This window comes from Gracilinanus agilis, chromosome 1, assembly GCF_016433145.1.
Source record: "Gracilinanus agilis isolate LMUSP501 chromosome 1, AgileGrace, whole genome shotgun sequence".
Classification (NCBI taxonomy): Eukaryota; Metazoa; Chordata; class Mammalia; order Didelphimorphia; family Didelphidae; genus Gracilinanus; species Gracilinanus agilis.
In genome coordinates, this window is record NC_058130.1 from 753,349,893 (window position 1) to 753,365,717 (window position 15,825).

The window sequence follows — 15,825 nt, forward strand, 5'->3', positions numbered from 1 at the left end:
TCCCTCCCTTCCTCCTACCCTCCCACCCTCCCTCATTCCCTTCTCTTGCCTTCCCTTCCTTCCCCTCCTCTCCCCTCCTTCCTTCCATTTTTTTGTTTTTTTTTTTAATTTTTATTTTTCAAAAATATTTTCCCATTATTACATGATTTATTTTCTTTCCCTCCCTTCTTCCCTCCCTCCCACCAGAGTCAACATGTAATTCCACTGGTTATACATATGTTATCATTTGATACCTATTTCTATATTCTTCTTTACAATAGGGCAATCTTGAAAAACCAAAACCCCAAATCATATGTCCATATAAACAAGTCATATGTTTTTCTTCTGTGTTTTTACTCCCACAGTTCTTTCTCTAGATGTGGATAGCATTTTTTCTCATAAATCTCTCAGGATTGTCCTGGATCACTGCATTGCTACTAGCAGTAAAGTCCATTACATTGGATCGTTCCACAATGTTTCACTCTCTGTGTGCAATGTTCTCTTGGTTCTGCTCATTTCATTCTGGATAAGTTCATGGAGGTTCTTCCAGTTCATGTAGAAACTTTCATTCATTATAGCACAGTAGTATTCCATCACCATCATATACCACAATTTGTTCAGCCATTCCCCAATCGAGGGATACCCCTTCATTTTCCAATTTTTTTCTACCACAAAAAGTACAGCTATAAATATTTTTGTTCAAACATTTTTAATTATCTCTTTGGAGTACAAATCTAGTAATGGTATTGCTGGATTAAAGGACATGCATTCTTTTAAAGCCCTTTGGGCATAATTACAAATTGTCTTCTAGAATGGTTGGATCATTTCACAACTCCAACAGCAATGCATTAGTGTCTCAATTTTGCCACACCCCCTCCAACATTTATTATTTTCCTTTACTGTCATTTCGGCCAATCTGCTAGGTGTGAGGTGGTACCTCAGACTTATTTTGATTTGCATTTATCTTAATCAGGAGGGATTTAGAACACTTTTTCATGTGATTATTGATAGTTTTAATTTCTTCATCTGAAAACTGCCTTTACATGTCCATTGACCATTTTTCAATTGGGGAATGGCTTGATTTCTTGTACATTTGACTTAGTTTCTTATAAATTTGAGGAATTAGACCTTTGTCAGAGATTTTTGTTATAAAGATTTTTTTTCCCCAATTTGTTTCTTCCCTTTTAATTTTGGTTGCATTGGTTTTGTTTGTTCAAAAACTTTTTAATTTAAAATAATCAAAATTATTCATTTTTTATTTTGTAATGTTCTCTATCTCTTGCTTCATCTTAAGTTCTTTCCTTTCCCATAGATCTGACAGTTTGCTATTTTATGTTCACCTAATTTACTTATAATTTCCCCCCTTTATATTTAAGTCATTTACCTATTTTGAATTTATCTTGATGTAAGTATGAGATGTTGGTCTAAACCTAATTTTTCCCATACTGTTTTCTAATTTTCCCAGCAGTTTTTGTCAAATAGTGGGTTCTTGTCCCAAAAGCTGGGATCTTTGGGTTTATGAAACAGTAACTTGCTGAGGTCATTTACCCCAAGTCTATTCCATTGATCCACCCTTTCATCTCTAAGCCAATGCCATATTGTTTTGATGATCACTGCTTTTTAGTACAGTTTAAGATCTGGTACAGCTAGGCCTCCATCCTTCACTTTTTTTTTTCATTAGTTCCCTTGATATTCTTGATCTCTTGGTCTTCCAGATGAACTTTGTTATAACTTTTTCTAATTCTATAAAAAAGTTTTTTGGTAGTTTGACAGGTATGGCACTGAATAAGTAAATTAATTTAGGTAGGATTGTAATTTTTATTATATTAGCTCATTCTTCCCATGAGCAATTAATGTCTTTCCAATTGTTTAGATTTAGAAAAACCATTATTTTAGAAAAGAATGATGGCCACCAAGCTTGACTTTAGGAAATACCATATGTAAAAAAAATCACAGAGTATTAGCTTTATTAACACAGGCTCTCTGTCCAGTATCTCTTTGATTTGATAAGACCTACTGTATAAGAAGGGGTATAATAAGATCATAAATCTTTCTCCTAGTCCCCTCATGTGTAGTAGGGCCATTCCCGTTTATTAGTTCATTTGTGGCCCAAAAAAGGATCATGTAGTAAGAATAGCCCCCAATCAAGTCAATAAACCTTACCTACTTCATGCCAGACTCTGTGTTAGGTGCTCTGTTGTCTATAGCTTAAAAGAGCTAGTCATTCTTAATGATAGTAGCAGATTTCTCATATATTCAGGAAATGAATATTGCAAAATTTGCAACTAAAATGTGATTTTAATGAGATGATATTGGAGGGAGAAATTGGGCTTGCTTATTTTAAGTCTGCTCTTTATTCTAAATAGTTAATTCTTTGTTTTTCTACTTTTTTAAGAAAAAACAGTTTGCAGATGCTTCGGAGGAGTCAGTGTCTATTCAACAAAAAATGCAAGGTATGTTTTTCTACTATATGAATAGAATAATCTCAGAGAAAATAGAAATACTACAAACCTGAACTGATGTCTAAATCTTGATTATTGAGATTTCAGGAAATGAAAAGGCCTAAATATATAAACATAAACCCCCACTACACAAAAACACACTCCATGTGGTTTTCTATTTCCTGAAATATGGTGAGATGTTTATTCCTTTGCCTTTGGTACTAGTCAGGAGTCCCAAATTCTTTTCCCCCAGTCAACTGTTTAATTGACAATAGGATCTTTCTCTTTTTGTGCCTCAGTTGCTATATCTATAAAATTATTCAAATTAGATTATCTCTTCCAACTCTTAACATTCTGAGATCCTTTATTAAAATGCAAATACCTTTGGGCAAAAATCAGACCTTAAGCATCATTAACTTGCTCTGTGCTTAATAGCACTGGGGTACAAAGCAAGATATAAAACAAAATGAGTCTGCCCTAGAGGAACTTACAGTCTAAAAAGGGAGATAGCTTGCCAATGATTGGGTACAAAGTATAGACAAAAGAAACTGGGGATAGTCTCAGAGGGAAGACATTATGATTAAATAGAACCAGGAAAAACTTCTTACAATTGAGGGTACTTTACTCAAGACTTGAAGGAAGAAGCCAAGGAAGTTAGGAGGTAATGAGGAGTAATCAGAGCATTTCAGTACTGTCCCTGCAACTAGAGGTAGCAACTGGTGAATAACCAAGAAGTCAGTGTTACAGGATCAAATAGTACATAGTTGGGAGTAAAGTGTAAGAAGACAAAAAAGGCAGAAGAAGGCTAGGTTAGGAAGGGTTTCAAATGCCAAACAGAGCATTTTGTATTTGATCCTAGTTATGGCTGGTTTGCTTATTTTGTCTGTTTCATGCATTTGTTCTCTTGTGATTTCATTTGCAAATCTTGATGCCAGAAAAAAAGGGCAGAAGGGGAACAGGTATTTGGCTCACTGGATATAGACCCAGACCTAGAGATGGGAGGTCCTGGGTTCAAATTTGACCCCAGACACTTCCTAGCTATATGACCCTAGGCAAGTCACTTAACCCCCTTGCATAGCCCTTACTGCTCTTCTGCTTTGGAACTGATACTTAGTATTAATTCTATAATAGAAGGTAAGGGTTATTACTATTTTTTAAAAATACTTGATTCTGGGATTTCTTTTTAGGATCCCCTGTTACTTTAGGTATCATAGACATCTTATCTGAGGGGCATTTATAAGACAGTTGAGTCATAAACCTGAAGTAAATCTTTTTCCTAAATAGAAACACTAAATAAACTACACCATAAAGAAGAACAATTTAGTGCTCTGTCCTCTGATCTGAAGAAGTTGAAATATAATTTGTCAGGTAAGAAAATGTTATTACTTGCCATTTTAAACTGAACAGGATAGAGTATTAAACACTGGATTTTGTTGCAGTGTCTGTTACAAACCTCACTTACTATTTAGTCTTTCCAATGGCAGCTGATGGCATCACAGTACACAGAACACTAGGTCTTGACTCAGGAATAGGTGTGTTCAAATTCTACCTCAAACAAGTTGGGTGACTCTGGGAAAATCATCTAACCTCTATTTGCCTTGGTTTCCTCAACCATAAAATAAAAATCATAAAAGGACCTATAGCTCTTTGCGTTGTTAGAGAACAAATAAAATGATATTTGTAAAAGTGCTTAGCATAGAGTCTTGCACACAGTGCTTAATAAATGCTTGTTTCCTTCCTTGATGGTAGAGAGGAATTTGTTTGTATGTATGTGTAAATATCTTTATAGTTTGATGCTTCATTATGTCATGTAGGCAGCAATAGTTGTCAAAGGGGTGCAAATACTGTCAGACTTCATGTAGTGTTCTAGTGATTGACTGTGTCACTGTCTTCTGAGGAATAATCCTGTTTATGTTCAGAGGAGCTTAGGAACAGATTGGCTCCACTGGATGAATTTTTTTCTATAGTATCTCTCAAAGATAATTTAACAAATTAGAGAGAGGATCAAGTTAACTCAAAAATCATTTGGCACTTGGTAAATACAAGGCAGTGTATTATTATTTGTGGATAAATAGAAAAAAATAAGTATCTCTCCTCAAGGAACTTATATTTTATTGGGGAACAGAATATACATATACACATATACACGCAGATATACAGAATGATCCAAAGTAATTTGAAGAGAAAAAGAGTGCTAATGGTTTGACAGGAGAAAAGGGATGGATCTCAGCAAATGGCTCAGAAAGGAGATACATTTGTTTTGTTCTTTCAAGCAAAGTGTAGACTTAAGACATGCATTGACCCTTTGTCCTGAGGTATTGGGATAGGAAATGCAATGTAATATGAGGGAACAGTTAGCAGGCCAGTATAATTGGCATAGGGAGTGGGTGAAAGGGAGTAATAAGAAGTAAGATTGGAGGGGCTAATGGAGAAAAGCTTTCAGTGCCAGGGTAAGGATTTTGTGTTTTTTATTTCTATAGCAAATAAGGAATTATAGAAAATTTTTTGCGTAGGAATGTGCCCTGGTCTGGTCTATGTGTTCAGAATGTTAGGATTTCAGATGAACTGGAGAGGGGCGCTTACTAAAAGTGGGGTGAGCAGTCAGGTGGCTCTGGCAGTCATCTAGGTAAAAGTGCATGCAAACACTGAATTTTTTAAAGGAATGTGGAAAAGAGAAAAGGATAAAGTTATGAGAAACATTTATTAGGTACCTTCATTCTAGGCACTATACTAAATACTAAGGATACATAGTAAGGCAAAAGCTAATTCCTGTTCCCCAGAAGCACAGAGTCTAAAGGAGGAGATAACAGGATGTGCACAAACAAAATATCAATAGCCTAAATTGATGATAATCAATAGATGGAAGGCCCTAATGTTAAAAGGTGATTAGGAAAGATTTCTTGTAGAAGGTAGGATTTTAACTGGTACTAGAAGGAAATCAGGAAGTAGAGATAAGGTGGAAGAGCACTCCAGACATGAAGTGTGACTCCTTGAGGTGATAAAGAATAGATGAAGTTTATTCAGTAAGGGAATGTAAGTTGGTCAGATTTGCATTTTAAGAAGATTAGTCAGACAGCTGAATGGAGGATGGACTGGAGTGGGGAGAAACTCAAGGCATATAGACCCACCAGCAAGCTTTAGCTGTTGTCTAGGCATAAAGTGATAAGGGCTTCCATCAGAGTGGTGGCCATGTCAGAAGAGAGAGGTGGGTTGGTTTGAGAGAAGTTATAAAAGGTAAACTCAACTGGTCTTGGCAACAGATTAATCGCATGTGGGGAGGGAGAAGATTAAGGAGGATGACTCCTAAGTTGTGAGCCTGGGTGATTTCTTTACAAATACTTGGAAATCTTCTATTTTGTTAAATGCTTATACTTTTTCTTGGAAGTACATAGTCATTTTTGATGGCTAGGTGATCCTTGGTTGCAGGCCCAATTCTCTTGCCTTTCTGAATATCACATTCCAAGCCTTGTGGTCGAGGCTGCCAGATCCTATGTAATCCTGATTGGTGCTCCTTGATATCTGAATTGTCTCTTTCTGATTTCTTGCAATATTTTCTCCTTAGCTTGGAAGCTCTTGAATTTGACAATTACATTCCTGGTGGTTGTCTTTTGAGGATTTAATGTAGTGGGTGATCTGTGGACTTTTTCAATGTCTATTTTGCCCTCTTGTTCAAGAATATCAGGGCCATTTTTTTGGATAATTTCTTGTATTAAGCTGTCAAGATTTCTCTTTATTTCCGGGTAGTTCTAGGATTCTCAAATTGTCTCTCCTGGACCTGTTTTCCAAGTCAGCCATCTTCTCAATGAGATACTTCATGTTTCCTTCTAATTTTTCATTCTTTTGTCTTTGCTTTATTAATTCTTGCTGTCTTGTGAGATCATTAACTTCTACTTGCCCAATTCTAGTTTTTAAAGACTGGTTTTCAGCTATGATCTTTGATTTTCCTTTTTGGTTTGGTCTATCTTGCTTTTCATGGCTTCCAGCAGGTCAATTCTGGTCTGCAATTTGCTTATCATTTCATATGATTTCTGGGCTTCTTTTTCCAAGTGGGAGATTCGGTCTTATAAACTCTTACTTTCTTTTTGAACTATTTCCCACTTTTCTTGCCAAGTTTCTTCTATCTTCTCACTTGGTTCATCTTCTCAAATCTGAGCTCCTCAAAAACTTGTAACCAATTTCTATTTTTTGGGGAAGGTTTGGATGTGTTTACTTGTTTGTCATCCTCTTCTTTCTCCTCTATAGTCTGGAGTTTTCCTCCATAGAAATTATCCAGGGTCAGAGGCTTTTTCTTGTTGTGTTTTTTTTTTTGTTTTGTTTTGTCTTATAGTTGTGGATTGTACATTTTTGGTAATTATAAATTCTTAGGTGTTTGGTGCCTATTCCTTTGTTAGTTTTTTTCTTCCTTTCCCAGTCAGAAGTCTAAGTGAGGAGGGCAAGCTCTCTGTATATTGAGCTACAGAACAGTTTTTGCCCTGAGGCTATTTTTCAGTCTCTGCTGTGTCTACTGTGTGCAGCCCCTCTCTGCCTTATCTCTGTGTTCCTTAGCCTCCTGGGGTCCCAAGTCTTGCTGCTCTCTGGTGTAAGTCTGTGGCTGTCCTCAGCCAGCCCTTGAGAACCTAGTGATTGCCAGCTCTCCTACTCTGGTGCCATAGGTGGAGTGGGGGAGGGGTAATCAGCTCATGCTTTGGTAGGAGTAATTTTACCTCCTTATAGTGTGGAAATGCCCAAATCCTGCCTGCCTTTACGGCTGCGCCCTATGGATGAGCCCCTTCATTCGTCTGATTTTGGTTTTTGTCTTTTTGAGGTGCTTTATATCAGTAGGTGGTGAGGAGAGGAAGTCCCTTGCTTCTACTTTGCAGCCATTTTAGCCCAGAAGTCTCTAGGTGATTTTGATGATAGTGCTATGTCCTTTATAGTAGCAAGGAAGTTTGTTAAGGAGAATATATAGGGGAAAGATAATGAGTTCAGTCTTGACATATTGAGTTTAAGATGTCTTTTGGATATCCAATTTGAGATTTTTAATAGACCCTTGAAGATGCAGGTCTCAGGGTTAGGAGAGAGGTTAGGGAGGTAGAAGTAGATCTGAGAATCATCTGCATAGAGATGATCATTGAAATCTTGGGAGCTGATTTCACTAAATGAAATAGTATAGAGGAAGAAGAGAACCTTAGACAGATGCCTGGGAGACATCCATAGATGTGATCTGGATGCAGATCTAGCAAAGGAGACCAAAATTTAGAATCCTGGAGCTGTAGCAACTGATTGGATATAGACTGAGAAAGAGGGAAGAGTCAAAAGTGATACAAAGGTTTTGGGCCTTGATTATATTCTCCATAGAAATTGGCAAAATTTGAAGAGGAGACAACCTGGGAGAAACTATAAATTCCATTTTGGATATGTGTAGTTTTGTGATACTTCAAGTATCAGGCCTGTAGGAGGAAAACAATGGATAAACAGTACCTCAGAATTTAAGAGAGTATCCCAGAGCGGGTCAACAGTGCCACAGACTATAGAGAACTCAAACCGAATGAGAACTTGGAAAAGGCCGTTGGGTATAGCAGCCAATAGATTGATTTCTTGAAAGATAACAACTTTTTCAGACCACTGGTAGTCAAAGGCCAAGGTGTTGATAATGAGTAGAAGATGAAGACACGAAGGCCAGGAATAAAGAATTCTTCCTAGGAGTTTGTGAAAAGAAGAAAAGATATATAAGAGAGTAGTTTGAGGGGATGATATTCAAGTGAAAGTTCTTTTAAGGATGAATGGAGATATGAGTATGTATGGTGGCTGAAAGGAGCCAGTGTTATAGAAAGATAGAAAAGGAGAGAGGGGAAATTAACAAGAGAGCATGTTCAAGGAAGAAAAGATAAGGAATTGAATCAACTGAAGTTTGTATTGTCACTTCATTAGAGAATGGTACAGAGGAGGATTAGTATATGAAACATTTATTAAGTGTGTATTTATTATATGTACAAAGCATTATAATAGCTGCTGGAAATACAAATAGAAAAATGAAACCATTCCCACTCTCAAAGAGCTCACATTCTAATGAGGATGATAAAGAAGAGTTTTAAGAATGTGCTTATAGGGTGAGTTAGGAAGAAGGAACCCATGATAGATGACCTCAGTTTTGTCAGAAAAATATGAAATAAGGCCTTCTTTCATAAGGTATAGGAAGAACTTAATGTAGCATGTTTTAGGAAAGAGGCAAAGCTTGCTGATAGTTGCCACTCTTGACCTACTGGGATATTCTGTAGATTCAGAACAACCAAACTGCCAGTTGTTCCCAGCTTCCCTTAACACTCTTTTGCCCTTCTTTCTACACTGGATCTGACTTACTGAGTCATGGGTGACAGAATTGCTAGATGGTACCTATTTTTGCACCCAATGCTTGCTCAAGGATTCCCTGGCATCTCTTCTTGGTCCCCCTCTTGTCCCTCTCTCAGTCCCTGGGTGCTACAATGTTTCCTGAGTTGGCAACAACCATACTTTTCTGGGTGAAATCTCTTTTTTTAGAGACCACAGATTTCTCTGTCTATCTAAACTGTTCTGGACTGGGAAAACAACTCACTGACATGTTGGATTTTCCAATCAAAATTCAGGTAATGTGTACTCTAGAACTTCATTGAGGAGGTGTAGTGAGAGACTGGGACTGTAATGCTTCTTCTTATTCTTCCATCTTCATTCTTTCTCAGCAGTCCAGAATTATCAAAGCATGTCTGGTAACAGGACAGACAAGGCTGCTACCATATGGCAGAAATGGTTGACTATAAGGTCAATACCTGGTGTGATCTGAGAAATGAAGCCTGAGGTAATGTGTAGGACTGGAGACTCTCTACAGGAACACCTAATAAATTTAGGAAGATTGAGTAGAAGGAACAATTGAGGGATTGTTGTCAAAGAGGAATTGCATAATTCTAGATCATGGAAGTAGAACAAGTTGGGGCCCTGGCTCTGCCCATCAGCAGCTGTTTTGGAGAAGGCCCTCTATTGTCTTAGGAGCATAGAGCCTGAGGCATGTAAGAGCTGTGCAGATCTAGCTGGCTGTGGTTAATATGAACAGAAATGAGTTCCCTCACTAACACAATTTCAGGTGGAACCTAAAGAATTGAGATGTGTATATGCTTGCACACAGAGATTCATCTGGTGGAGTCAAAGGACCTGGGTTTGAGGCCTAGCTCTGACACTTTCTCTGTCTCCTTGAGCATGTCCTCTTTCTTCTCTGAACCTTCTTCATTGCCTTCTCTTTCAAATACTGATCATAATGAGGATACAGCATAGGTAGTAAAAAGGACTGTTCATTTGGAGACTGATTTCTAGAACATAATGCTACTTAATACCTGTGTCACTTGAGGAAAATCCACTATCAAACCAACTATTTCTATTAAACATATAAAATAAGTGAGTTATAGTAGATGACCTCTAAAGGTCTCTTTGGGCTATAAATCCTAGATTTCACTACCTTTCTAACTGGGTGGTATGAGAGGTTTTAGATACTACTAGAGTACCATGGAAACTTGAATTATTATTATTATTATTATCATTATCATTATCATTATTATTAACTAGTATTCTTTACTGTCTTCTCTTTTTTTGATGGAGTTCATCTAGAAGCAGTCCAAGGACAAGTCATTATTATGCTATTCTAGATAAAATGGCTGTGTTTTGTAAATAGAGTACTGGGACAGAAAAGGAGCATTTATTAAGTACTTTCTACTATGTGCCAGGCACTGTGCTAAGCACTGAGGATACAAAGAAAGGTAAAAGCCCTGATCTTGTCCTTAGGGAGCTCCCAGTCTAATAGAAGAGAAAACATGTCAGCTACTGTGGGCACACAAAGTGTACTCGGTATAGATGGGAGATATTCTCAGAGCCTAGTCACGGGGTTGTGAGTGGCAAGGAGAATTGGGATAGGCCTCTTAGAGAAGTTTGGATGAACTCAAACTCTTTAAGGAAGCCAGAAGGTAGAGCTTAGGCAGGAAGGTCAAAAGTGCATCTTTTAGAGACTTAGTAAAAACATCTTCAAGAAAACTTCACTAGCAAACATGAAAACACCAATGAAATGAACATTGTCTTGTTCCCACATAATTTTGATTTCTTCCATTAGAGCTCTGTATTTTGAAAGTTTTTAATTTATATTTTGGAAATTGATGTTTCTATTTTTATTACTTTTATTACTACTTTTATTCAGATATGGAAGAGAAATTTAAAGAGAAGGATGAAAGAGAACAGCAGTTAACGAAGGTAAAGGAAAAACTAGAAAGTGAAATTGCAGAAATCATGAAGATGTCGGGAGATAATTCTTCCCAGTTGACAAGAATGAATGAAGAACTTAGGCTGAAAGATAAGTAAGTTAATCATATTATCTGTGATTATTATACTCACTTCATACTTGGTCTTAAAATAACAATTAGTTAGGTAAACAGATAGCTCTAGGAATATTAGAAGTTAAAGATCCTTCTTGTGTTGTGTACCTACCACTGTTTTTACTGTGTGGCATTTACCCTTTGGGAAAGATAATTTTTTCCTTTCTTTTTATCTGTGAACTAGGGAAATTACTATTTGCCATCTTTTCTTTGTGGAAAAGCAAGGTTTTGGCATTGTTGTTTATAGTACCTTTTGGAGTTTATAACAAATGTAAAACATAGTTGTGCAAAAAAGGTTTTGAAATTCAATTCTTTTTTTTTGTTTTTACTTTGTGAATGTGTGTGGGTGAGTAAGGCATTTATTAAGCACCGAACTATGTGCAAAGCACTCCGCTAGGTGCTGAGGATACAAACAGAAAAGTCTTAAATAAGCTCCTGCTCTCCAGGAGCCCACAACACCTAGGGAAAGTTTCAGCATTGTTATGATTAAAAATGATAAAGACTGATAGTATAAGAGAAATTAATATTTTAATAGCCATGGCTTTGTTGGTAAAATATATATATATATATGACTGCACTTGACTATCTTTTAAATTTATCGCTGGTGCCCATCCTCTCTCGTACGCCAGCCAGCCACCCAGGAAAACCAAGAGGCTCTCTAGGCCCTCCTCTGAATTTAATCTGTCCTGTGTGTGGGGACTCCCAGAAACCGGAAACCCATAGGAATCACGGGAAATGTAGTCTCACAGTCCCCACATGTCCATAGGAAATTTGTAACATACTTTTAAATGGCATCTCCCCAATTCTGAACATACAGCATCTGCATCTCATATGGAAAGGCTTGTGGTATACCTGCAAAGCACACAGTCAGGGCTTGACTTTAATGTCATTTCCACTAATGATATCATTTACTGATGCAGAACCATAGATGTTCTCCATGAACTTGGTTTTAGGGAAATAGCTCTCAATTATCCCTTTTTCATACTTCATATTTAGAAATTTGGGATGGTCTTAGGATCAATCACCTCCCAAATCCTCATTGAAAGTCTTAACAATTGTTTTTTCTAGATTTGTGGAAGAATTACAGTTCCAGCTTTCAAAAGCAACTGATGAAGCAGCCCTTCTACAGAAAAGTATTGGAGAAGTGACTCTTAAAGCTGAGCAGGATCAGAAGAATGTAATTGCAAAGCATGAAGAAGAAAAGAGGGAATTGCAGAAGAAAGTTTTAGATCTGGTAAGGAGGAGCAATTGCTGGGGAGGGGCAGAGAGAGGTGTTTCTCATGCATGGCTAGGGACCTGAACACCAACACTCTGGGTTTTTACAGGAAAGGCAAGTTGAGGTAAGCCTCAAGCAGTGCAAGGATCTCCAGGCAAAGCATGAAAAAGCCAATTCTGAGACAGTCAAACAACATGAAGCAACTCTGCATAGTCTGAAGAATACCCTGCTGGATACTGAGGGGACCCTGAAGGAGGCCCAAAGGAAGAACAGTGATTTACTGAAGGAGTTGGAAGAACTGAAAAAACAAGCTGACAAAGCCAAAGTACGTAGTAAGGGTTCACATTGTGCCATATTTGAAATAATTTCTAAGAATCTGAAATATATGAGATATGACTATTGTGTTATTTATAAAAGTGGGTAGTCAATATATTACCTCTTAGGTTAAATTTGGATTTACAAAATTTTCGTTATAATGTCATTTGGAGTAATAATTGAGAATAGTACACAGTCTGCAGGGTCTAGAGGTGACAGTTGAGAATCTTCACCTTCTTACACACACAAACTCAGATTTCACCCAGGCCTTGGCTTATGTGTGTATTTGTTTATGAAAAAGTCCAATTTTGCATTGTAGAGAAGAGCATTCCTTTAGTCAAGACTTCTACATTTGAATGTCCCTGCTGGCACTGGCTTTTTGTTAACAACTTACATTAGTTTTGGGAGAGTGAGTTTGGCAGGTAATTAATTACCACAGAAGATAGTAAAAAACCAAGAGAAGATAACATTAAAGTCAATAAAACCTAGAAAAAGAGGTTTGATTACAGATATTTGTGAGAAAGGAGTACAAGAGAACCATTAAAAAAAAAAAAAAAAAAAGACTTTTTGGTCCTAGCTTTCATATACCTCCATAAAGGGAGTGTAAATCTTTTGGGAAGAGACTAGGAAGTAGAGGGATGTGAGTGTAGGTAGGAAATATTTCCCAGATTTTCAGTATTTCCAATATTAATTTGACTCCATAGGTATCTTTTTAGGAATATGTGTATTGGGTGTATTGAATCATCTAGTGTTGACACAGATTATACTGACTAAGGGTTAGCTTCTTACCTCAATTTTCTTATTGCTTGAAGAAATATAATTATTTGTCTTTAGGTATTTTTCATATTAAAGAATTGCTTGTTTAGTAGAAGGAAACAATGATTGTATTCAATTCAACAAACATTCAGTGCCAGCAAGACACTGTGGGATATGTTGTATACTTCTTTTAGAAGATTATAAGTAGGACTTGAAGGAAATCCAGTGTAATACACTTTATATGGAAATGGACCACCCTCCACATATATAGTACCAAAATTTGTGACCTGGCTAGTGTTCCAAAGTTGAATAGATTAAAATGTGGCATTTTAGATATTTATTCCACTGAAGAGTTCCGACCTAATAGCTTCACTAAAGCTTCCTGTGCTCATTAGGAACTAATAACACAAGTGGATAGTAAGGAAAACAAACCCCTCCAAAACTCTTGATCTTAGGAACAAAATAGAGAAGTAAAATTTATTGCCTATTTTTTGGGGGTAAGGATGGGGACTAGACTTAGAATTTCTTTTTGGCAAATAAGTTTCCTGATGAGAAAGCTCCCTCTACTAGAGGCTTGAGGTGAGACTTAAATCCAGCTCTTCCTGATGCCAAAACCTAGCTGGCAATCTATTTTGCTACCTCTCAAATTTATCATTTTACCTGGCATAAATACCATCAGAGACCTGAATGAAAAGCAATAACAATGTTAAATCAATTGCTAATTTGGGTAATTTTCATGTATTTCTTATCTAATAATTTGCTCGTTACTAATAATTAGTAACTTCAGTTTTATTGTGGTTGTGGCACATGCATATTTACGTATATATACACTGACATATTCATACTTGGTAATTCAGTAGAATTTTTGTTGAGGGAACCTTTTTTTCCTTGAAACCAAAATAAGGAAGACAGCAATTCATTTCAGGTCTTCATGGACAATTAACCTTATTAAAATTTTAGTTTTAAAAAATTCCCCTAAATTTGGATTTTTTATTCCCCAAACCATTTTCCTAAATTATTTTTGCATACTGTTAAATAACTCCAGTTCATACCATGTTTTGTAAAATATATGATAATCAAGATATGTTCAAGATATAATGATAGCTAATTTGCATTGATTTTCTTAATTTTTATTCATTTCAACTTTTAAAATATATTTACATGATTTAAAGTATAATACTACCTCTGAATACCCAATTTGCAAATTGTCTAGATTAAACTGACAAGCTAAAATACTAAATTTTATTAATATATCTTAATGGCAACTATCAGTCCACAATATCCCTATGGAATGAATGTTGTTCAATGAAATTAGCTATCTCATAATTTTAATTATTAAAGGTTGATCCTGGAAACTCAGTGTATAACCTGCCTTTAACAATCAGGTATTATCCTCTACCAAAATCCTCCAATTTTATTGGTCTTTTCCATTGCTGTGTAGAGGTGACCCTGGTTTCTTGAAGGATGTACCAGCAGACAACCCTTATTGAGTTGGAAAGCTTCGAGTATGGTTTCAGTTATCAATTTGTCAACCAAGGACCAATCTACGTTCAAAGAGGCTCATTTCCACAAGGTTGGCCACCATATAGTAAATTTTATGGCCCACCAACATATGAAATTATCTACTAATGCATGTTATCTCTATTGGTGAAAGGAGTTGAAATAACAGAGGTTTTGGAAACATTGAATAAGTTTCAGGTCACACACTAGATCTAGATTATCTTTTATGGATGTGGTAACTCTACTGGGAAAATAGAAAACCTTTTGGTAAATTAACTTTCCTATAATCAAGTGAAAAAGTTGGCAATCAGCATGTATTAAATGCTTGCAATGTACCATTCACTGTGACAAGCCCAGGAGTTACAAAGGAAATGTAAAGGTGAAAATTAATGGTTGGACAATAAATTTTATGAAATTATATGGTCGCCAATATTATATCTCAAGTCAGAAATTTATTTACAAAATAGAGAGGAACCAATAAAGTAGAGAAATGTGAAGGGGATAGAAAAGTTATCTATCCTATCTTAATCCAAGCAGATATTAATTAGCTTTCAACCAAGAAGGCCAGTAGGTAGTGGGTAATCATGAGGCCTCCTCCAAGATGGAAGCTAGTCTCTCCAGAAACTAGGAAAGGAGTCAGCCTTTCACTCACCCCACGAAGTAGTCCAGGAGTCAGAGTCCAAGTTGAAGCCGAGCTCCAAGCCCACAATCCAAGCCACAGCCTCCAGCTATGAAGACTCTCCAGTCAGGAGACTCTCTCCACAAAGACTGACTCAAGCTGCAGGATTCATGGCTTTTTCTGGTGATTTCTTGTCCCTGCCCCTCTTCACAGGGGTCAATCACATTTTCCAAATTGTCTAGCACTGCCCAGGGGGCACTGTTTGTGGGAACCAGGTCTCACCTTCTAGAGGGGTGACTACTCATCAAAAGGGTTCACAGATTCCTGGCTGATCGAGTTTCTGAGGGTATAAACTCTGATCATAGGATTCACAAGTTTGGAACTGAATTAAAAGGGTGGAGCTCTCTAAGTAAGTGACTTGTGAGTTCTCCAAGTACCTTGCTAGCTTCTCACCTAGTAGTTACTAAGTAGGGTGTTCAATCTTTTGTTGATTCAATCAAAAGGTAATCCTGTCTTCACAATCTAGTGAGATACTAAGGAGGGGTACTTAAGTTATTGTTAACCAAAGCATTAGCACCAGCTAGGCATAGAGAATAAAGGATTCCCTTTCACAAGTGTAAACTCAAAAGAGAA

The 15,825-nt window shown here is 36.8% G+C and overlaps 1 protein-coding gene across 5 annotated transcripts in view; it reads left to right on the forward strand.

Moving 5' to 3' along the window:
* CLIP1 (CAP-Gly domain containing linker protein 1) overlaps window positions 1-15,825 on the forward strand; it is a 127,525-nt gene that overhangs the window by 57,393 nt on the left and 54,307 nt on the right. For all 5 annotated transcript variants that reach the window (XM_044673342.1, XM_044673352.1, XM_044673331.1 and 2 more), the window contains 5 exons: window positions 2,375-2,432; window positions 3,705-3,788; window positions 10,612-10,768; window positions 11,855-12,020; window positions 12,112-12,327. In XM_044673342.1, coding sequence (XP_044529277.1) covers window positions 2,375-2,432; window positions 3,705-3,788; window positions 10,612-10,768; window positions 11,855-12,020; window positions 12,112-12,327 — 681 coding nt within the window. The remainder of the gene's footprint in view (window positions 1-2,374; window positions 2,433-3,704; window positions 3,789-10,611; window positions 10,769-11,854; window positions 12,021-12,111; window positions 12,328-15,825) is intronic.